General features: G+C 38.8%; 1 protein-coding gene across 1 annotated transcript in view; it reads left to right on the top strand.

The window, feature by feature from the left end:
• Positions 1-24,232, top strand: part of LOC142696293 (DNA-dependent protein kinase catalytic subunit-like) — a gene marked incomplete at its 5' end in the record, with an annotated part of 326,262 nt that overhangs the window by 241,592 nt on the left and 60,438 nt on the right. Inside the window, 8 exons of the mRNA XM_075847621.1 lie at positions 6,562-6,634; positions 11,468-11,616; positions 14,524-14,664; positions 14,893-15,009; positions 19,747-19,890; positions 20,003-20,154; positions 21,487-21,618; positions 22,475-22,586. Of these exons, the coding sequence (XP_075703736.1) occupies positions 6,562-6,634; positions 11,468-11,616; positions 14,524-14,664; positions 14,893-15,009; positions 19,747-19,890; positions 20,003-20,154; positions 21,487-21,618; positions 22,475-22,586 (1,020 nt within the window). The remainder of the gene's footprint in view (positions 1-6,561; positions 6,635-11,467; positions 11,617-14,523; positions 14,665-14,892; positions 15,010-19,746; positions 19,891-20,002; positions 20,155-21,486; positions 21,619-22,474; positions 22,587-24,232) is intronic.

Here is a 24,232-nt window from a genome sequence, read left to right as displayed (position 1 = left end):
GCCCAGGCAGCTGATAACAGCCACATTGAGGGTATTTCCATTCCCGGGAGAACCCACATTACAGTTTATGGGGTGTATGTCTCTGGTCAAAATGCTCACTACACCTGTAGATGAATGCCTTAAGGGGTGTAGTTTTTAAAACCGGGTCACTTCTCGGGGGTTTCAACTGTACTGGTACCTCAGGGGCTTCTGCATACATGACTTCGCACCAGAAAATCCCCAGTAGGCCAAATGGTGGTCCTTCTTTCTGAGCCCTCCCATGGGCCCAAACGGTAGTTTATCACCACAAATGGGGTATTGTCTTACTCAGGAGAAATTGTTCAACAATATGGGATATTTTATTCCTTGTGACAATAAGAAATTTTTAGCCAAAACGACATATATTTGGAAAAAATTAATTATTAATTAATTCCCAACCCAATTCAAATAAGTTCTGTGAAAAAACTGTGGCGTCTAAATGGTCACAACACCTATAAATGAATTCCTTGAGGGGTGTAGTTTCCAAAATGCGGTCACTTCTGGTGGGTTTCCATTGCTTTGATACCTCTGGGGCTCTGCAAATGCGACATGGCACCCGAAAACCAATCCAGCAAAATCTGCACTTCAAAGAACACATCGCTCCTTCCCTTCTGAGGCCTCCCATGGGCCCAAACGGCAGTTTATCGCCACAAATGGGGTATTGCTGCACTCAGGAGAAATTGGGCAACAAAATGGGGTATTTTGTTCCCTGTGAAAATAAGAAATTTTGATGAAAAATGGCAACTTATTGGAAAAAATGTCATTGTTTTTTTTTTATTTCACAGCCCAATTCAAATATGTGCTGTGTAAAAACTGTGGGGTCAAAATTGTAACAACAATCATAAATTAATTCCTTGAGGGGTGTAGTTTCCAAACTCGGGTCACTTTTGGGGGATTCCTACTGTTTTGGCACCTCAACACCTCTTCAAACCTGGCATGCTGCCTAAAATATATTCTAATAAAAAAGAGGCCTCCAAAATGCACTAGATCCTTCTTTGCTTCTGGGGCTTGTGTTTTAGTCCACGAGTACACTAAAGCCACATGTGGGACATTTCTAAAAACTGCAGAATCTAGACAATACATATTTAGTAGTGTTTCTCTGGTAAAACCTTCTGTGTCACAGGAAAAAATGGAATAAAATTGAAATTCAGCAAGAAAAATTAAATTTGCAAATTTCACCTCCACCTTGCTTTAATGCCTGTGAAATACCTAAAGGGTTAAATAAACTTTCTAAATGCTGTTTTGAATATTTTGAGGGGTTTAGTTTTAAAATGGGGTGTTTTATGGGGGTTTCTAATACATAGACCCCTCAAAGCCACTTCAGAACTCAACAGGTACTTTAAAAAAAAAAAAAAAAGGCTTTTGAAATTTTCTTAAAAATATGATAAATTGCTGCTTATGTTCTAAGCCTTGCAATGGCCAAGAAAAATAAAACAATGTTAAAAAAAACTGACAATCTAGACATATGGTAAATGTGAAATAGTAACTATTTTGGGTGGTATAACCATCTGTTTTACAAGCAGATGCATTTAAATTCAGAAAAATGCTATTTTTTGTAAATTATCTCTAAATATTTCACAAATACTGAATATATCGACCAAATTTTACCACGAACATAAAGCCCAATGTCTCACGAGAAAACAATCTCCAAATCGCTTGGATAGGTTTAAGCATTCCGACGTTATTACCACATAAAGTGAAATATGTCAGCTTTCTAAAATGGGCTCTGAGCCTTAAGGCCCAAACTAGGCTGCGTCCTTAAGGGGTTAAAGTAAAATAAAAAATCGCCCTTTATTACTTATGAAGTCCTAATAATTAGAAAAAATAAATAAACTATACATAATTAGTATCACCGCATCCGTAACGGCCTGAACTATAAAAATAATGTTATTTATCTCGCTTTGTGGACGCCCTAAAAAAATTAATAAAAAAACTATACCAGAATCGCTATTTTTTTTTGTCACTTTAGCTTCCAAAAAATGGAATTAAAAGGGATCAAAAAGGCACATGTACCCAAAATGGTACCAATAAAAACTACAGTTTTGTTTGAAAAAAACAAGCCCTCACACCGCTTTCTTGATCGGGGGGAAAAAAAAAGTTATGGCTCTTAGAATATGGTAACACAAAAGATGAATGATGATTTATTTTTTTTTTAAAAAAAGTGATTTTGTTGTGCAAACGCCATAAAACACAGAAAAAAATTATACATTTAGTATTGCCGTAGACGTATCAACCCGCAGATTAAAGTAAATATGTCATTTATAGATCACAATTAACACCTTGAAAAAACAGAATTGCTGTTTTTTGGTTACTACTCCACTCAAAAATTAGACTAAAAACTGATCAGACAGTTGCATGTACCCCAAATTGGTACCAGTGAAAACTACAGATTGTGCCGCAAAAAGTAAGCCCTTACACAGCTCTCTGAAAAAAAAAATAATTCTGGCTCTCAGAATATGGCAGCACAAAAGGTGCAGAGGGGAGTTCCATAAAGGTGTTAAGATTGGGCACCATTTATCAGTGCGGCACCGACCACACATCCATGAATTATTTTTTATTTACCCCGTTATTATACTACCTTATTATGCCCTTATGTACTCCGCACAGTTTACATATGCCCCCACATTATAAACTGAAATACTAGTAAAACTCCAAACAGAACTGCTACCAAGCAACATCCGCACTCACTAGACCCCTAGATAAATGGCCTGATGGGAATAGTTTCCAAAATGCAGTTACTTCTTAGGGGTTTCAACTGTACTGGTCCCTCTGGCTTTGCAAATGCGACATGGCACCCAAAAACCAAACCAGCAAAATAGGTATTCCATCTAGTGCTTCTGCCATTGTGAGCCCTGCCGTGTGCCCAAACAGCAGTTTATGACCACGTATGGGATATTGCCGTACTCGGGAGAAATTGCTTTATAAGTGTTGCGTTGCTTTTTCTCTTTTATCCCTTGTTTATTTTCAAAGCCTAATTCCAATACATTTTGCAAATGGGGTCTGAATGCTCTCTATACTCCTGGTTAGATTCCTTCAGGGGTGTAGTTTCCGTAATGGAATCAGTTTTGGGGGAAAACCATTATAGCAAAATTTGAGCTACAAATGCCAAATGACGCTCCTTCCCTTCTGAGCGCTGCGGTCCATCCAAACAGCAGCTTATCACCACATATGGAGTGTTACCGGACTCGGGAGTGCCTTTTCTCCTCTATTCTTTGTGAAAATCTAGAAAATTTAGATTTTCATTTTTACAGCCTAATTCCAAGAAATTCAGCAAAAAAAAAACCTGTGTGGTTAAAATGCTCACTATACCCTTCGATTAATTCCTTGGGGAGTGTAGTTTCTAAAATGGTGTTTTTTTGGGGTGTTTCCTATGTTTTTGCACCACAAGACCTCTTCAAACCTGACATGAGGGGTGCAGTTTTTAAAATTTGGTGATTTGTGGGGGTTTCTAATATATAGACCCCTCAAAGCCACTTCAGATCTGGACTAGTCTCTAAATAAATAGGTTTTGGAAATGTTCTTAAGAATGTGAGAAAATGCTGTTAAACTTATAAGCCTTGTAACATCCTCGAAAAATAAAAGGATGTTCAAAAAAATTATGCAAAAATAAAGTAGACACATGGGAAATGTGTACTAGTAACTATTTTGTGTGGTATAACTATCTGTCTTACAAGCAAGATGCATTTAAATTTCAAAAAATGCAAATTTTTCTAAATTTTCTCAAAATGTTGGTGTTTTTCACAAAAACAATGTATCGACCAACTTTTACCACGAACATAAAATGCAATCTGTCACGAGAAAACCGTCTCGGAATTGCTTGATTAGATAAAAGCATTTTAAAGTTATTAACACGTAGATTTAAAAAAATGGCTTCCGAATCCGAAGGACATAACTAGGCTGCATCATTATGGGGTTACATATCATAACATGAAGTACAGTAAAAAATAGTGTAGTACCGTGTTAGCCAGAGACAATATGAAATGTTAAATACTTTTGTGTCAAAAAAGACAAAAGTATAATAGGTATGATACCTTTATTGGCTAACCATAAAAGTTCTATATGCAGCTTTCAGAGCGCAGAGGCTCCTTCTTCAGGCAGTTTACAAATGAATGACTTAGAAAAAAGCACAACATTTAGATGTTACACCAAGACAATTAGTACATGAAGTGATATATCATTAAGATAAGCCGGGGCAATAAAAGGTTATAGGGGTGATGACACAAGGCCTCAATCTAACACCAGGATTTATGAGCCACTACATGGACACACATCACGTCCCCCATCAGACTGACTCCAGATGCCTTAACTCCTAAGTCATCACCCCTATAACCTCAGTTTTATTGCCCCGGCTTATCTTAATGATATATCACTTCATGTACTAATTGTCTTGGTGTAACATCTAAATGTTGTGCTTTTTTCTAAGTCATTCATTTGTAAACTGCCTGAAGAAGGAGCCTCTGCGCTCTGAAAGCTGCATATAGAACTTTTATGGTTAGCCAATAAAGGTATCATACCTATTATACTTTTGTCTTTTTTGACACAAAAGTATTTAACATATCATAACATGCAAAGACTCATAATGAAAGCTTGTAACTCCTGCTTCACCCATCCACACATTGCTGAATGACCACTCTTCCTGAATAAGGCAGCAATCTCCTAATTTAGGCCGTGGTACCGGTTTCCCTGCCTACTACTGCTGGGCCGGGTGGGAGGAGTTTTTAGCCGCTGTATGATTCTATTAAGAAAGTGATCGTGAATGCTGAGGACTATGTAATAAATATATATTTTATTAATACGTTTCAAGAGGGATTTTTACATATAATTGTGATGTGTGTGTGTGTATGTGTGCATGTATATATATCACAACAAAAAAGTGAGACAATCCTGTAAATCAATCATAGTGCCCAGTGCTAAATATCCCAATAATAATACCACAGGAAAACAATTAGGATAATGGCAAGCTCAGACTATCCTTTATAAAAATATATATGATTTATTATTTATATTTAAGGGGTAGAAACTTGAAAATTCATTAATACTGTATCCATTCTTCACAGACCTATTCGTGGCAATGCCGCATATTATCCAGAATATGCAAAGATAACAGTAACACAGTATTGTACAATTATACCCTCAAAAGTTTATTTTCTGTGGATTATTTGTTCTGTAAGCACACACATTCAATTAGAATAGTTTGCTGTAAGGTACTGCCCTTATGGGAAGTGTGCTCATGTCTGCTTCTCACCCTTAGCCTCATACACACGACCGTAGCCCTGTGCACGGGCGTGATTTAGGGTCGGCTGGCTGCGGACTGTCAGCTGCGGGCCGCCCGCAAATCGTAGGTCATGCACATGGCCGCCGTCATTGTTTTCAATGAGCCCGGACCGCAGAAGACGGCCGTAATAGGACATGCCCGTTCTTTCTGCGGTGCGGGTTCCCGGGCCATGCAAAGACCGCAAAAACTACGGTCGTGTGCATGGCCCCATAGAAATGAATGGGGCCGCAATTCTTCCGTGGATTTTCGGGGGAATTGCGGCCGCAAAAACACGTTCGTGTGAATGTGGCCTTAGGCCTTATTCACACAAACAGTGTTTCTAAAATGGATGTCACATGGCTGTTAAAAATCAATGTATTTTTATGGGGCCAATCACACTGCTGTTTTTTTAATGGGCAGTGTGAACAGCCCGTTCAAAGTCTGACGGATATGTGAAAACGGGTCGCGCATGGATGAAAATCAGTCATTAAAAACTGACGTTTTTTCATGTGAACTTATTCATTACATCCATTATTTTGAAGCTTTTTTTTTTATAACTTAGGCTCCTTTCACACTACCGTTATAGTACGTTTAGGACTCTTCCGTCAAAGGAAGTGGTGAACGAGAGTCCAAACGGAAAGCATCGCTTCCTTTTAGAATTACCATTGCTTTCAATGATTCTTTTGTTTCAGATGCTTTCCATTTGCGACCGTTCGCTAGGTTTCTGTTTTTGACGGAAGCAATAGTGCAGTCTGCAGCACTTTTGCTTCCATGAAAAAAACTCGAAACCTAGCGAACGGAGGCAAACGGAAAGCAACTGAAACAAAAGAATTACCGTTGAAATCAATGGTAATTATAACTGAAGCGATACTTTCTGTTTGGACTCTCGTTCACCACTTCCTTTGATGTAAGAGTCCTAAACGTACCATAATGGTAGTGTGAATGGATCCTAAGTTCAATGGCCTGGGACCTCACGAATAAAAATCGCATGGTAGTGTCCTGAAAATCGCTCTGCAACGTCTATTATTTCGTATCGGTGGAAAATTTGCAGGCTTTTTCCCCCATAGGGGAATAATATCATTTGCATTGTAACTGCTATTTTCACATTACTTGACTGCCACGTTTAATCCCAGTGTCCCAGTGTGCCTTAATCCCACTTGTTTACACTTGTCTTGGTACCTATCCTGTTTGTGCCTTTTTTTGTAATTAGCACTGCTGAAACATGGTGTAAGAATTTAGGCAATACTGAATAATTGTACCGTTGTTATTTTTTCTATTCTGATCTAAAGGTGCCAATGGAACGGAAGAAAAAATATCTTGCTATACGCAAGGAAGCCAGAGCAGCCGCAAATGAGGATTCAGGTATTGTGAATTTGTGCAAAATATTTTATCCATTTTGTTTGTAGGAAGCTGCATAAAGAGAAACATCAGTAGTAAAAAATCACATCCCATGCCAGTTCCCTTATGCTTGCCCTATAAGCATTGAGATAGGGTTGGGCGATTAATTAAAATCTATTAATTCGCCCTCAAGGCCTCTGAAGATTCTGTTTTCTTTAACAGAATCGTTGAATCGATTCTTTAGTCGCGCTGCCGTGCTGCAGGAAGAAGCTCGCCCCACAACACGTTGTCACTGCCTGGTCTGCCCCATCTGACAAGCTGCTCCCCGTTCTGTCCCCATCGGCTCTCTGTTCTGTCCCTGCTTCCCCCACGGAACTGCTGTTCTGAACTAAAAAAAATGATACAGTACGGAACAGCAGTTGAATTGGGAAGTAGGGACTCCCTAGTATATATATATATATATATATATATATATATATATATATATATATATAGCCACCTGTAGATGTAGCCACCACCCCGCTGTAGATGGCGCCACCACCCCCGTACATATCGCACCAGCACCCCCACTTCTGTCCCCATCGGCTCTCTGTTCTGTCCCTTCTTCCCCTCGGAACTGCTGTTCTGAAATAAACATATATATAAATATATATATATATAAATATATATATATATATATATATATATATATATATAGCCACACCGCCCTTTAGATACCACCACCCCGCTGTAGATGGCGCCACCACCCCCGTACATATCGCACAAGCACCCCCACTTGCAGTTAGCAGCACCCCCACTTGCAGTTAGCAGCACCCCCACTTGCAGATAGCAGCACCCCCACTTGCAGATAGCAGCACCCCCACTTGCAGATAGCAGCACCCACCACTTGCAGATAGCAGCACCCACCACTTGCAGATCGCACCACCACCTCCCTTTTAGTGGCACTATATGTGGGCTTTGTGTCACTTTATGTGGGCACTGTGGCGTTTTCAGGGAATTGGGACAAAAAAACCCTGACAAAGGAAATCCATTTGGAGACACTGATGCTAAATGGACATGAAAAACTGACAATTGATCAGTTTTTAATGGCCATTTTTCTTGCACTGTCGTGTGATTGTAGCCTTAATGACTATGATGCCAGGAGTTCCATTCACATGTACCGTGGTCGGGCCGGGAAATCCGACTGACACACGGACTGTTTTTCACGGTCCAATCACGGTCGTGTGAATCCGGCCTTAATGTTATTTATTTAAAACACATGGTGGGGCCGGTACTGCAGAGGTTCCTGCTCACGCTTCAGACACTATGATGTAATCTCGCCCCAAAGTGCCCACTCGACGCTATCCGCCTGGCCCTGCTGAAATTTACACTGCTCTCACCTGCAATGTCGGAGAGGTGGTGACGGGCAGAGATTGGCTGTTAATGCAAACCGTGCATAATTGATTATAGATTCTGTTAACCTGTTCCCTGCCGGGGAACACAGAAGTTATAATCAATTAAATACACGTTTTTCCAATTGGATTTCTGATAAAAAAATAAAAAAAAAGTATTTGCAGAGGTTAAAAGTTGTGAAGTTACGTACAATTATTATAGCAATATATGTTAAAAAGCTATTTATATAAGGAAAATAATTTAATTATCTCTTGGTATTACTGTTTAATAAATGGGAAAAAAATAAGAAAATCGAGATTCAAATCGGAAATCGCCCTTAGTGTTAAAAAAATAAAATAATAAGATAATGATTTACATTTTTGGCAAAATCGCCCAGCCCTACATTGAGGTAAAAAAAAAAGAAACAACTTACATTTATCAAGGAAGCCTGTTCCATTGCTTTAGAGCGGCATCCATATGCTCTTTTAAATCCATATGTACTATAGTGTTAAGTAAAAAAAGTAATTGTTGATGACGCCACCACTTCTCCACAATAGCAATTTTTTTTGTTTCTTATGTGTACAAGTGTCTTTAGAGTCTTTTTAATTTTAGAAGCAATCAGGTGACAGCAAAGAGGATCTCTCACAATGAACCCCTTTACGACAAAGGACGGATATATCCGTCCTGCGCAGGAGTTAGTTCCCGCAAAAGGATGGTTATATCCATCCTCTGATCGCCTGGCTCTTTCCGCAACTGCCTGAATCGAAACGCGCTCCGATTCCGGCAGTTTAACCCATTGGATGCCGCTGTCAATAGCGACAGCAACATCTAATGTGTTTGACAGAGGGAGGGAGCTCCCTCTGTCACCCCATCGGCGCCCCCGCAAAGAAATTGCGGGGCGCCGTCGGGTCTCCATGGCAGCCGGGGGCCTAACAAAGGCCCCCAGGTCTGCCTTCAGTAAATGCCTATTAGGTCATGCCGGAGTCATGGCCTAATAGATTGCCTGTCAGTTTTTCACTGACAAGCAATAATGCTTTGGTATACTAAGTATACCAAATAATTATATAAGCGATCAGCAGATCGCATGGTAAAGTCCCCTGGTGGGACAAAAAAAAAAAATGTAAAGCCGTTAAATAAAATTTGTGAAAAATGTTTACAGTCAAAATGAAAAAACTTTTATTTAGTAAAAGTGTCAAAACAAATAACACATACACATATATGGTATCCCCGCGATCATAACGACTTGAACAATAAAATTAACACATTATTTATGCCGCCGGATGAACGGCGTCCAAAAAAACCCACAAAAAACTAGAAAATTCTCTCTCTTCTCCCATTCCCCCCCATAAAAAATTAAATAAAAGTTAATCTATAAGTCCTATGTACCCCAAAATAGTACTAATGTAAACTACACCTTGGCCCGCAAAAATCATGCCCACATACGACCACATTGACGGAAAAATAAAATATTTACGGCTCTTGGAATGCGGCGATGCAAAAACAAGTACTGTATTTTTCGGGCTATAAGACGCGGTTTTTAGCAAGAATGAATCTTGCTAAAAAGTACCTGCGTCTTATAGTCCGCAGTCAAGGGCACCGGCATCGCCAGGCCCATGACTGCGTCATTACTTAACCCCTTCCCGACCCATGACGTGCCGGCACGTCAAGGAGCTGGAGGGGGGTGATGTATGGAGCGGGCTTGCGCGCTGAGCCCGCTCCATACACTGCAGATGTCAGCTTCTGACACGCTGCACTAACGGCCAGGAACAGAAATTTCGCTGTTCCTGGCAGTTTAGGGCTTGTGCTATAAAACACATGTATCCCCTATGCACTTGATGGGGGATACATGTGTGATCGATAAGGAGAACGGGGATTGAAAGTTACCAAGAGCGCTGCATGAGAAGCTGTGACTTCCGTGTTCTGTGTCCGGCAGCTTCATAGAGCTTCTATGGAGCTGCGGAACAGATAAGCCGGACACAGAACCCGGAAGTCCAGGCTTCTCATGTAGCACTTTGGGTGGTCCCCTGTTCTCCTTATCGCGGGGGGTCCCAGCGGTCGGACCCCCAGAGATCTCACATGTAGCCCCTATCCTGTGGATAGAGGATAAATGTGTTTTATGGCAAACCCCTTTAACTAGTTAAATGTCGTGGTCAATAGCGACAGCAGCATTTATAGGGGTTTTTCTATGAAGGACATTTATGACATATCCACAGGATATGTCATAAATGTCAGATAGATGCAGGTCCCACCTCTGGGACCCGCACCTATCTCTAGGATGAGGCCCCCTAAACCCCGTTCTAGCTTTCTGTGCTCTCCCGGCCACTTGATCACATGTGGAGTTACTGAAACCGCGTAACTCGCTGAGCTACACTGTTTCCGTAACTCCCATAAAACTGAAGAGTAGTTAAGGAAACAGCGTAGCTCGCATGCTACGCTCCTTCCGTAACTGCCATTCGCTACTATGGGAGTTAGGGAAACAGCGTAGTTTCAGTAACTCCACATGTAACCACGTAGCCGCTGGTTCAAGTCCCCTAGGGGAACAAATAAAATGTGTAAAAAAAAAAAAATGTTAGATACATTTTCAGGAGTGTAAAAAAAATCCTTTTCCCATTTTTCTCCAAGCACAATGTAAAAAAATAAAATAATTTGGTATTGCTGTGTCCGTAAAAGTCCGATCTATTACAATATACCATTATTTAACTCGCATGGTGAGTTTAAAAATGTAAAACCTCAAAATTGTTTTTTGGTCACCTTAGTGCTTAAAATATGAAATAAAAAAAATCATATGTACCAAAAAATGGTGCCAATAAAACTAAAGCTCGTCCCGCAAAAAATAAGCTCACACCGCTCAATCGATGAAAAAAATATAAAAACATTTTGCCTCTCAGAATGTGGTGAAGCAGAATAACTTATTTTTTAACAAATAATTTTCTTCTTATTTTCTGTTGTCTAAAACCTGGGTGCGTCTTATGGTCAGGTGCGTCTTATAGTCTGAAAAATATGGTAATTTTTTTCTAAAAGGGTTTTTATTGTGCAAACATAGGAAAACATATAAAACCTATACATATTTGATATCCCCGTAATTGTGCCGACCCATAGAATAAAGTTAATATGTTATTTATGCTGCATAGTAAACGGCGTAAGTTTATAACGTGAAAATAAATGCTGGAATAGCTGCTTATTTTCAATTCTCTCCTAAAATAAAGTTAATAAAAGTTAATCGATATATTATCTAAAAATGGTAAAATTAGAAAATACAACTGCAGGACAACAGCTAGGAATTACTTTTCCCCATTTTGACACTGCTCTTTTACTGGATCACCTTTTTCCCCCCATTGAAGATTTATTCCTTTTCTTTTTATACAATATTTTGATCAGACTTTGGGACATTAACATGAAAAACACACGTTTAATGTGTATGTTTCTATAAATAATTTTCATATTCGTAATGAGACTTTTTTTTTCCTTGTTTTGCTTCTGTTAAAGATGAGCCCCAGTATTTATCTTCACAGTCTTACATGGCAGATAGCAGTCTGAGTGAAGAAATGAGCCAGTTTGACTTCTCAACTGGAGTCCAGAGTTTTTCTTACAGTTCCCAGGACCCATTGAAGTCTCAAAGGAGCAGAAGAATAAGGGTACTTAAGAAGATACTGTTGTGTGACTTAAATGATATGTTATTTCATATTCGACCCTCTTAATTTCTTTAACGGCTATGTACACCTATAAACCCTATTTTTTATATACAACCGTATTTTTCATGATTTAAAGCAACTTTTAAATTATTTTTTTAATTTATTTTTTATTGCTTTTTACTATACAGCTTCTATGTTTCTTATATACATAGAAATCGACTGGGAGAAAGATACAGCTTCTGTCAGTTCAGCTGAACTGACTGCTCGGCTGAGAGTGGGTCCTGCGTGTCTCAGACACGCAGGATCCAGCTGTTATAGGTCATCTCTAAGTTAATCAACTTAGATGTGATCATTAGAGACATGCAGGACCAGCTTTCAGCTGAGCCGTCAGTCCACCTGAACTGACACAATCGGATTTGACAGAATGATACAACTTTTAAGTATACAGAATATATGGAAGCTATCTCTTAAATTTTATTTTTATTTTATTTTTATAAAAGTCAATTTAAAAGTTGCATAAAGCATTGTTTTATTTAAAAAAAACAGTTATGTAGCATTGGGGCTTGTCTGCATCCTGCTGAGTACTGGTGTTTGGACTAGCTCTTGTATAAGTAAATATGGCTTTTTTTGTGACTTTAACTTAAGTGTGGGGAATGTCCAACCCGCAGGCCATATAAGGCCCGCATAATCATCTGGTCTGGCCCGGCCCTGCCGGCACGCACCGATCCCAATCAGACCACTGCCGCCGTGTCATTCACTTTATGGCTCAGTCCGCCCTTCTCCTGCTCCTAACTATGAGTGATGTCACACATTTAGGAAAAGGAGGTGGGCGGACGGAGCCAAGTAGTGTCATTCACTACTAGTTAATTAGGTGGCCTGAGTGAGGTCAGTGCATGCTGGCCCGGAAGTGGGCCAGTCACCTGACCTCACGTCACTGACGTGAGGTCAGATGACTGGACTGGTCCACTCCAGGGCTTGCACGCACTGACCTCACTCAGACCGCCACCGCCTCATTCACTAGTAGTGAATAAAACTACTTGGCTCCTTCCGCCTTCCTGCTCCTAAAATATAGAAATTTAGCTGAGGCCTCATGTAGAGTTAGGACTTAAATGCGTTCGCCACGAACAGTCGCCTACTCAGACCGCCGCACACACTGGATAGTTATTAAAACTTAAGTGGTGTGACATCCTACAAGTGGCAACTACAAAGAAATATAAACGTTAATGCAGAGTATCGATCTTTCTAATCGAAATGGACAAATTATTTATTTTTTGTTGATCTCAAGGGCAAACCTGTGTGCCTAGTTTGTGGCGATGCACTATGAGTATAGGAGGCTAAGTTTTTAAGTTGCTAATTTTGTATGGCCTGCAAATGATGTTATAAATATCTAAATGGCCTTTGAAAGAAAAAAAGGTTCCACACCCATGATTTAAAGAGGCTCTGTCACCACATTATAAGTGCCCTATCTTCTACATAATGTGATCGGCGCTGTAATGTAGATCACAGCAGTGTTTTTTATTCAGAAAGACAAGTTCTAACCTATTTTAGATTTATGCTAATGAATTTCTTAATGCCCAAATGGGCGTTTTTTAGCTTTTGACCAAGTGGGCGTTGTAAAGAGACGTGTATGACGCTGACCAATCAGCGTCATACACTTCTCTCCATTCATTTACTCAGCACATTGTGATCTTGCTATATCATGATATGCTGTCACTTACTCACACATTAACGTTACTGAAGTGTCTTGAGAATGAATAGACATCGCTTCCAGCCAGGACGCGATGTCTATTCACAATCCCGACACTTCGGTAACGTTTGTGTGTGACTTAACGACAGCAAGCGTGATCTGGGCATTAAGAAAGTCATTAGCATAAATCTAAAATAGATCATAACTCCGTCAAAATTTATAGTTTTTCTTAATAAAAAACACCGCTGTAATCTACATTACAGCGCCGATCACATTAAGCAGAAGATAGGGCACTTATAATGTGGTGACAGAGCCTCTTTAAGTAGATCTAATTCCTTTTCAGTGATTTCAAAGGTGTTCATAGCCTTTAAGGATGTATTGGTACCTGGCAGTCAGTCTTTCTCCAGCCTAAAATGACTGCTAACATACAGCACTAGATTGCAGTGAAGTGCACAACAATTGTAGTTAAAACTCTAGATCAAAGGAGTTTTCAAACACTATGCCCTCATGCACAAGAACGTGTTTTTGCTGCCCCATTCACACGACTGTGGTTTCCACGGTCCGTGCATTGCCCGGGGGCCTGGACCACAAAAAGATAGGACATATCCTATATAGGCCACATTTTTGCTTTCCAGCAAGGCCCGTGATTTGCGGGTAGCCCGCGGATGACACTCCACTGACGTCCGCGCCGCAAATCACAATACTTACACACCACTATGGTCGTGTGCATGAGGCCTAAGGGCCAAGCTGCTCTAAATTACTAAAAATAAAATGTGATATACGTACCGTTTGCATCCTGTGCTGGTCCCATGACTCCACACCATTTTGCTCTCACTGCCGTTTAAAGTGCACCTCATGATATATAATGCAGGAGAAACATCTGATGTACATTTGCATAGTATAGGGGTCCACTCTGTCCCTTTTCTCCCGGCTGCACGTTTAACTTTGATTTTTAATTTTGAACATGATGTAATTAGAGGTACACTGCAGACATCAATGCAGATTCTAGGTAAAGTTGAAGAGTGTAAAGCCCCTCTGAAAAACAATGAAAAATGAGTACATAGCCTCTACAGGCTGAGCTATAGTAAAAATAGACATTTATTATAGGCTGGTTCTTCTCCACCTTGGTAAAACGTAACACATCAACACCTTCTCTTAAACGTAGTGTACTGTAATTCATTTTTATATGAATAATGTATTCTAATTCACCACTGTTATGACAGGATCACAGCTCTGATGTCCAGACACCGCAAGTTGTTATGGAGTTTGAAATGGATGAACTTAATCAGCATGAGTGTATGGCGCCTATGGCTGGACTGATTAAACATATGCAACAAAATGATATAACACCCAAAGTAGAGGAGGTATGGAGTAATGTTGGAAAGTTTTAGAGCTAGTCTTTTAAAGCGGTCTCACAGAAAAATTGGCAGTGTTGCCATTAGCTACTACTCTGAAGTTGTTTTATTTTTCTAAAGCATTTAAGAAAGTGAAAACTAAACTCTGTTTGCTACATGCAGAAAAAATGTATTTCCTCTGAGCCTATTTTGGCACTTATAAACTATTTTTATGATCTGTCTTCTGTTTGTATTTAGGGTAAAGCACAGGACTTGCCACCATGGATGACCTTTTTACATTCTAAACTAGGAAATTCCTCCACACCATTGAACATTCGTCTTTTTATTTCCAAACTTGTTGTTAACTCTGAAGAAGTAAGTTCTAAATTATTTTTTTTCTGTTATACGTTATTTAAACAATGTCTCATATTTAGTCCCTGCTGTCCAATACATGATTGCATTTCCTTGCAGTCACTAGTTCTGAATTTCACAAAAAGTGTGAGTGTTGCCCATAGCGACCAATCGGATCTCTTTTCCTCCAGAGCTGTTTATTTTAAAGGGTCTCAGATACGTTTGGTCTGGATAAACCTGTTTTGGGGAAGGAAGAGAATTCTAAACTGACTCCAGACTGAGTAACATCTAGAATTCATATTTTTGTGAATTTTTTTTGCCAGGCTTTGTAAAAAAAAAAAAGAAGCCAATCTTCCCCCAAGTGGACATCTGGCGTGATTGCTGATGTTCTTTATTTCTAGAATTCCGTTTTGGGGGTTAAAAATAAAACCCTTTTGATTTTTTAGGAAACATATTTTTTCTATGTCGTCCCCCATGACGGCACTATGTGGAGGTTGTTCCCCTTGAGCTCTTTAGGGACAGGAAGCAGAACATCAATAGACTTATATGAGGCTCCCCATACAACCTCCCACCAGTGTTTTTCCTGTCCCTACAGAAGGCAGGGGCAGGAGCTCTCCTGGTGGTGCTATCAAGAGGGAAGAGTAAAGAAAAAAAGATTTATCTGGCCTGGAGGTCTTTCTATTGAGGTGCTTGAGGGCTTAAGATTCCAGGCCATCTCCTGTCCTCCTGCGGCCATCTCCTGGACAGGCGTAGGCGCTATGAGAAACGCCGGTGGACTTCCGGTCCACACTTGCGCTGCACCATCTTGCTTTCTAACTTCCAGAAGTTACATTGACGTATACGGTGTTGCCCCGGAAGTCATGTGATGATGCTGGAACGTCATAGGATGCGGCCAATCATGCGATACAGCCGGCGTTCAGTATAGGAAATGCCAGAAGGGAAAGCAATCCAAACCATTTAAATATTGGCGGTCACGTCCAGAACGGCTTCCTGATCTCAGGTCTGTCTTTTTTTGACATCCTGTCCCCTCCATATCCTGAGACCTCTGGAACTCCATCATTCCCAGTACAGTGAGTACCACATATAGGATTGACAAAACAGATGGAATATGTCTTGTCTAGAGATTTCGTTGGATTTCCCTTAGTGATGGTTGCTCCTTTCCTTTTCCCTTAGGGGGAAAACAGTGGATCTAAAAAAGCTTAGCAAAAGAGTGCGTACATGTGTGGTCTTCTTTTACAAAGCTTTCTTACTTTTGTAAAAAGAAACTATGTAAAGAATGTATATCTCATGTCCTGAAAGAAGAGCAACACATTGTTGGATGAACTCAGCACTATGGTATGAGAAGAAATTTAATTTTCTTAGACTATGTTGAAAACTCCCAGTCCAAACCCCACTGCGTCTCCTTCTACATTGACGCTTCCTCAATCTGCGAGTGCAGGATTTCGGCTCGGCAAACCGTTAATATCCCAGATTATTTTTTTTTACTCATCTGATGACATGAAATCATTGCTAAGGGCTGTAAGAACTACCATGCAAGTGGAAGAGGTTCAAGAGCCTCATACTATTCAGGATGAAATGTTCGCGGGATTTAGGCATAAAAATCAATTTCATTTTTTTCCCAGTTAATTCCAATATTAGGGAAATTATATTGGAGGAGTGGGAAGAACCTGAAAAAGGACTGGGTATTTCAAAATAATTTAGAAGCCATTTACGCTTTGATACGAATGACTCTAAGGTGTATAATGAAATTCCTAAAGTAGATGTTCAGGTTGCTAAAACTACTAAAAGGACAGAACTTCCTTTTGAAGATTTTTCTCAACTTTCTTACCCTATGGATCGTAAAGCTGATTCCCTACTTAAAAAAAAATCTTGGGAGGCTTCAATGAAGATTTTGAAAACAAATATTGCTGCCACCTCTGTAGCGAAGTCAATGTATGTTTGCATCTGCAGAATCTGTACGATTTGCGGCCCTCTCTGTCTTGTAGGGCTCTGTGGATGAAGGCATGGAAGAGTCTAAAAATTGTGCGCACTAAATTTCACAGGGTAATATGTATTTGGACCCTCCCTGGATGACATACTAGAGAAGGTTGCTGATAAGAAGAAAGATTTTCTTGATTAAAAACCTGCGCCAAAAAAGCAGTCCTTTAAAGACCCAATATAGGGATTTCAAAGGGAAAACGGGATGCTGATCTTACCCAAAAGGATGGAAATTAAGGCACTTAATCCAACATCAACCATAAATCTAATCAACAATGATGCCATGGTTAGCGGGAGACTAAAAATCTTTTTACCATGCGTGGACAAAAATAACCCAAAATGGGTGGGTACTCAACATCGTTCACTCAGGACTAAACATAGTGTTCACATCTCTCCCCCCAGAAAAATTCATTCTTACAACCCAAACCTCGCCTATACTTCAAGAAAAGATACTACATGGAATAATGTCCATGTTAGATTCAGGGGTTATCATTCCGGTGTCTCAAAAAGGACAGGGTCATTTATTTTCTGGTTAAAAAAAACAACAACAATGAATCTTACCGTATATAATAAACCTAAAATTTCTCAACAAGTGGATCACATACAGTAAATTCAAAATAGAAACATTAAAGTCCACCACTCAGTTAATTCCTCAGGGGGCGAGATGTGTTATGTGGACTGAAGGGATGCCTATTATCATATTCACATTCATGCAGTGTATCAAAATTCTTAAGGTTTTCAGTATTGGACAAATCCCATCAAATTCATCACTTCCAGTTTGTGGCTCTATCTTTTGGAATCTCCTGTGACACAAGGATCTTCACAAAAGTAATAGTAGAGCTGGTAGCATGTTTAAGAAAACCGAGCATCTTAATAATACCTTAAGAAGACTATTTTTGTTAGTCGCAAACTCAAGACAAGAATTTCTTCAGGATCAAGGTTTTTACGATTCAGTTGTTAATCGAGCTAGGCTGGCTTATAAAAAAAGAAAAATCTGAATTAGTCCCAGAAAGACTGCGGAAAATTTTAAGAGCAATATTAGATTCCAGACCACAAACTTCTTTTCTTCTATAAGAAAACATTTTTAAAAATATCAAAGGCAAGATTCAAAAGTTCCAAAAGAAAACATTCTGTTCCATCAGAAACACAAGTATACTAGGTATGCTCACAGCGTGTATCCAATCAGTCTAGAGTCCCATTTTACACGAGCAGTCTACAATCCTGGATTCTGTCTTACTGGGACAAAAGTTTTTCTCTAGAAAACAAAATAAAAATACTTATATCATCAAAAGCACTCTCAACTGGTAGTTGGTGGAAGAAAAATTCCTATCCGGGGTTCTTTGGCATCCAAATCCGCTAATTCTGGTTCAGACAGATGCCAGCAAAAGAGGTTGTGTGTGTGTGGGGGGGGGGGTTACCTATCTGGAAAGCTTTTCCAAGGACCTTGGCCTCCCCAAATAGTCAAAATTTTCAAATTATCGCGAATTAAGAGCAGTATGGAAAACCCTCAGACAGGCGAGTTATTTTTGTTTCAGAACCACGTAAAGGTGTTTTCAGACATCGTGACCACGGTGGCTTATTTGAAGCATTAAGGTTAAGGGGGCACACAATCCAAAAATCAACAGAATTTAGCAGACCAAATCTTCAGCTGGGCAGAAAACAATGTTTTATCTCTGTTGCCAGTTAATCTCAAAGGATCAGAAAATACAATATCAGACGAGGAGAGGATAGATCCAGGAGAATGGTCTCATTATCTGAAACATATGAATTAAAAAATGTGGTCTTCCGAAAAGCAAACTTTTTGCTTCAGGAAAGTACTACAAATGGCTAAGATTTTTTTCTCTCAATTCCAGAGACAACTGAATGCCCAGTCTTAAAATTGGGGTCAGGAACTAGTCTACGCCTGTCTTCCTTTTCCCTGAATTCCAAAAGTATTACAGAAAATTCAACAGCAGTGCCATGTTGGGCGAAAATAAGCTTCTCCAAATATCACTGCAAGAGCCGCAGAAGTTTCCCTTCAGGAAAGATCTTCTGCATCAAGGGACACTATTTTATCCGAATCCAGAACATTTTCAACTCTCGACTTGGATCCTGAGAGGGAAATTCTAAAACAGCGTGGCCTATCTGATAAGGTTATGTCCACTATTAAAGCCAGTAGGAAGAAAAACACGTCTGCTATATACCTTGAAATCTGGAAAAGATTTTGCTCTTGGTGTGGAGACGGGACACCAGTACAATCTATCCCAAATGTGGGCCAGATTTTCGATTTCCTACAACAGGGGTTTGAATTCGGTCTGAGTCCTAGTATTTTACGGGTACAAATTTCAGCACTGAGTTCCTTTTTTGATTTCTCTCTAGCAAATCTTAGATGGGTGAAAAGGTTTTTTTAGTGGAGTCAATAGACTAAAGCGTTCAATTTGTTCTCTTTCTCCTCAATGGGACTTAAATTTCGTACTTCAAAGGCTATCAAAACCTCCCTTTGAACGCATTGATGATTCAAGTCTAAAATTGCTAACTATCAAAACTGTATTTCTGGTAGCCATTACTAAAGCCAGATGATGAGAGGAAATTCAGGCATTATCGATCAGAGAACCATTTCTAAGAGTGTTAGATGACAGAATTATTTTGAGGCTGGATAGTTGGGCAACATTCACACTTTGTTAGAACACTTATGCATGAGAGCCAATATGTTTTTATATTTCAATGTAAAATATGCATATGAGAACAAACATTAAACTGCATACTTTTCATGTTCCTGTGTGAAAGCATGCTCTTCTATTTTAGGTTTTCCGTCCTTATGCAGTTTTTTGGATTGGCCCATTATTACAGCTGATTGTGTCAGGAAATAATGGTGGAACAGGCATTCATTACATGGTTGTAGAGACTGTTGTGACACTACTTTCTTGGTCGAGTGTTGCTACACCTATTGTAAGTAGCAATTGAGGCATAGTAAGAAAAGAAAATAATTCTAAAAGTGAAATGTTATGTATTAACTGCTGCATAGATGATCATTTAACCTAACAGTATGTTTGTTTCTCAGGGGCTTGCAAAGGATGAAATCCTGGCTAACAGACTGCTTGACTTTATGATGAGGAATTCCTTTAATGAAAAGAGAGCAGTATATAGACATAATCTTGAGATCATTAAAACTGTTTTGGAGTGCTGGAAGGATTGTCTTTGTATTCCATACAAGTATGCATAGCATTTTAGCATTTGTGGTATACATTTGTTTTGTATCCCTTCACCCCAATGCCCATTAAAATTCTACTGTAATTCCATTTGAAAAAAATATGAGGATAGTCCATTAAAAGTTCCAAACAATGGCATCAATAATATTAGCATCTTGAAAGGCTATGTACACCTTTTTGAATTAAAAAAAAAAAAAAAAAAAGTATATCCATGTGATTGGTGAACTTTCAAAATACTTTTTTTTCTTTTTGAGATATATATGTGTGTATTATATATATATATATATATATACATGTATATATAGTTAGCACCTATAATACCCCTTAGATCGCACTATAGCCATAAGACATAATCTACAATTAGAAAACCTATATACGTCTCATGTACATGTATACACAAGAAAAATTTCTCATACAGACATATGTTAGTCCAAAAATAGTTTTATTGTTCCACAGATGGAATACCCTCCCAAAGATATCTATACAAAAAACATACAAATTTAAAACATACTTAAAATCAGACAAAAATCTGAGATAATCCATTCACCACCATAGCCTATATGTTGTAGCAAAGCATAGTGACAACAGGTAAATAACACTACCAAGTAGGAGTTAAAGTCTACACACTAGTGCAGAGTTATATAGTATCAGTTTACCCACTATCTAAGTGCAGGTATATCGCCGTTGTTATACTAGTTAACATACATCATTGTAAGGCATAGTTGCATATCATTTACCTGAGGCTAACATGATGGCTGTTGACAGTCTCAGAGAAAAGACACCTCGACGCGCGTTTCGCACCCTTCGTCAGGGTATATTTCCGTTAGGAAATTAGGATAGTCCATTAAAAGTTACAAACAATAGCACACACAGTATATATATATATATACATATGTGTGTATATATATATATATATATATATATATATATATATATATATATATATATATATATATAAAAAGGCTTAGATAATTTGCTAGAATGAAAAAATATTAGCTCCTATGTGTAGAGATTTTTCCCTTTCCTTTTCCCATCCCTTGGTTGAACTTCATGGACATGTGTCTTTTTTTCAACAGTACGAACTATGTAACTGGTTAAAAATAAATAAATACGAAGTCTGACCTCAAGCTACAACAGACTATATCGGAGATTAATTAGATGATGGTGGAAATGCGTATTAGAGTATATAGTATATAAATATTATTGTAAATTTTGTATAATTTTCTTTTTCTGGCATTTTATTTATGTTGGAGTATTCCTTGCCTGTGTAATAGTATGTACAGTAAAGAGGCAGAGTTTTAACTAAAACTATCTTTGTGTTTTTTTTTGTCTTAAGGTTAATATATGATTGCTTTTCTGGCACAGACCCCAATACCAAAGACAACTCCGTAGGAATTCAGTTACTGGGTTTGGTGGTTGCTAATAACTTCTCTCCACATGACCCAAAATGTGAAATAGACTCTGACCGGTGAGTGACCTGTTTTAAAGAGCATTTCCACCCAAAATGGATACATTAGTAAATCGAAAGTTCCTTTTACAGAGATATTCGCTTTTTTTTTAAAATCCATTGCTACTACCATTTCTGCCAAATTGACAACAAGGTTCCCCTCCTATATTGGTTGTCCCTTTTGAATTCACTTCTCAGTTCAGATGAGAAACTGACACTTTGTTATTAAAGAGGTTTTTGGCTTTTAGGATTTATTTTTTGTGAGAATGGTTCTTTGACAAGCTACTTATGCTTATGGGGTGTTCCACTGCTGGGACCGCCAATATTAAACTGTAATCTGCGTGGAATCCCATCAGCAAGTGATTAATTTCCCTGCAGCTTCCAACACAGGGGAAATTTAAACCTTACTAAGTTCCCATTTAACGGAATAAAGTCTACGTGAATGCACAGACGTGTCGGGTCTTCTTGGGTGAAAGACAGTCTTTGTAGCTGCTCGCACTCCTAGATAAGAGTACTGAATGGGGTGCTCCCCCTCTATTATCTCACAATTTTTGAATTAGATATTTAAAAATGGATTTTCTAGACAACTCCTTTAACAGTGGTGATTTGCTGTGTCCCTAAAAGCTACAGCAAAAGTGACAATCAGTATGACAGCGGGTGCTTTTTACAAAAATGTGACTAAAAGCAAAAAAATAAAAATAAAGTTAATGAATTATGATTATTACTCTAACTTTACTGTGAAACGGTCTCTTTTTTTATTTTATTTTTTCGTTTTGGATCTAGTGATATCTTTAAGAAATTCCCTATTTTGTGGCAGAACAGTTCAAATTATTATTCATTATAAAGTTTGGTATTAACCGGGCAATCTTCTATTTAGGTATTTTCAAGCTCTTGCCAACAATGTTGCATTCACAAGGTTTAAAGAAGTTTATGCTGCAGCCGCTGAAGTTCTAGGACTTGTTCTTCGATATATTGCAGAAAAAGAGAAAGTATGTCAAGCTACTGTTTTAGAGTTTTATATTACTATTTATTAAAGTAATGCATATTGGTCAGTATTATTTAGATGAATGTAATTGTAGCATTTGCAATCATTTACACATCGATTACTCTAAAAAGAGTAAAATGCACCAATTTCCTACAATATATGTTTTATAAGACTGCCATTTAATTGTAGATTAACTTCATGATACATCTTCTTTGAGAAGCTTTATACTTCTCCCAATATGGGATAAAATCTGTCAGAGCAATATATTTGCTTCTAATTTTAAGTTTGGTCCAAAGGTTGACCCTAAGCAATGATTTTTTTTCTTGCATACTTCTTTCAATCATACATCTTAAATGGATTTTATATTATAGTAAGTAATGGCATGTCACTTGGGTATGCCATCACTTATTGTTAAGGATCCAACCTCTGGTAGCTCTCCAATCACTAGAACAAAGGGGTCGCGGCTCTCCACAGAGAAGATATAAATGGTCAAAAACTGCTTTGTCTTCAAGACAGCGGAAAACTATAGTTAAAAAAAAAAAAAGGAAAGAAAAGTATACAGTGTATATAAATGTCTACGCCCCCTTGTTATGGTTTTTGTCATGTTATAAAGTCAGTCCAAGATTAATAATTTCAGAACTTTTTCCACTTTTAATGTCACCTATAATCTGTACAATTATATTGAAAAACAAACTGAAATCTTTTAGAGTGAAAAAATAAAAATAAAGAACAAAAATAATGTGGTTGCATAAATATGCACACCCGTAAACTAATACTTTGTTGAATTACCCTTTGACTTTATGACATCATTCAGTCTTTTTGGGAAGAAGTCTATCAGCATGGCACATGACTTGACTTGGCAAATGTTGCCCACTCTTCCTTGCAAAAGCGCTCCAAATCTGTCAGATTGCGAGGGCATCTCCAGTGTACCAGGTCACCTGTGTACCTGTGGTCAGGTGACCCCACATATTTTCAATGGAATTCAGGTATCATCAGACCACAACACGGTTTCCCACATGCTTTTGGCAGACTTGATGTAGTTCTTTGCAAAACATAGCCGCGCTTGTATGTTTTTCTTTGTCCGATAAGGCTGCCGTCTTGCCACCCTACCCCACAGCCCAAACATATGAAGAGTACGGGAGATTGTTGTCACGTGAACTACACGACCAGACCTGCCTGAAAGTCCTGTAGCTCCTTTAATGTTCCTGTAGGCCTCTTGGTAGCCTCCTGGACCAAATTGAATCTGGTCTTTTCATCAAGTTTTGAGGGATGTCCTGTTCTTGGTAATCTCACTGTTGTGCCAAATGTAATCCACTTCTTGATGGCAATCTTCACTTTGTTCCATATATATATCTAATGCCTTGAAAATTCTTGGGTACCTTTCTCCTGACTGATGCCTTTCAACAATTAGATCCCTTTTGATGTGTTGTAAGCGCTTTACGGACCATGGCTTTTGCTGTCACATGCAACAAAGAAAATGTCAGGAAAAATCATAATAGAACAGCTGAACCAGGGGCGTAACTAGGAAAGACTGGGCCCCATAGCAAACTTTTGACTGCCCCCCCTCCCCTGGGTGACACACAACTTCCCCTTGTAGATAGTGCCTCCCTGTAGATTACGCCACACATCTCCCCCTGTAGATTACGCCAC

This window comes from Rhinoderma darwinii, assembly GCF_050947455.1.
Source record: "Rhinoderma darwinii isolate aRhiDar2 chromosome 5 unlocalized genomic scaffold, aRhiDar2.hap1 SUPER_5_unloc_50, whole genome shotgun sequence".
Taxonomy (NCBI): domain Eukaryota; kingdom Metazoa; phylum Chordata; class Amphibia; order Anura; family Rhinodermatidae; genus Rhinoderma; species Rhinoderma darwinii.
The sequence above is the reverse complement of the archived record's forward strand: the minus strand, read 5'-3'. Positions and strand labels throughout refer to the sequence as shown.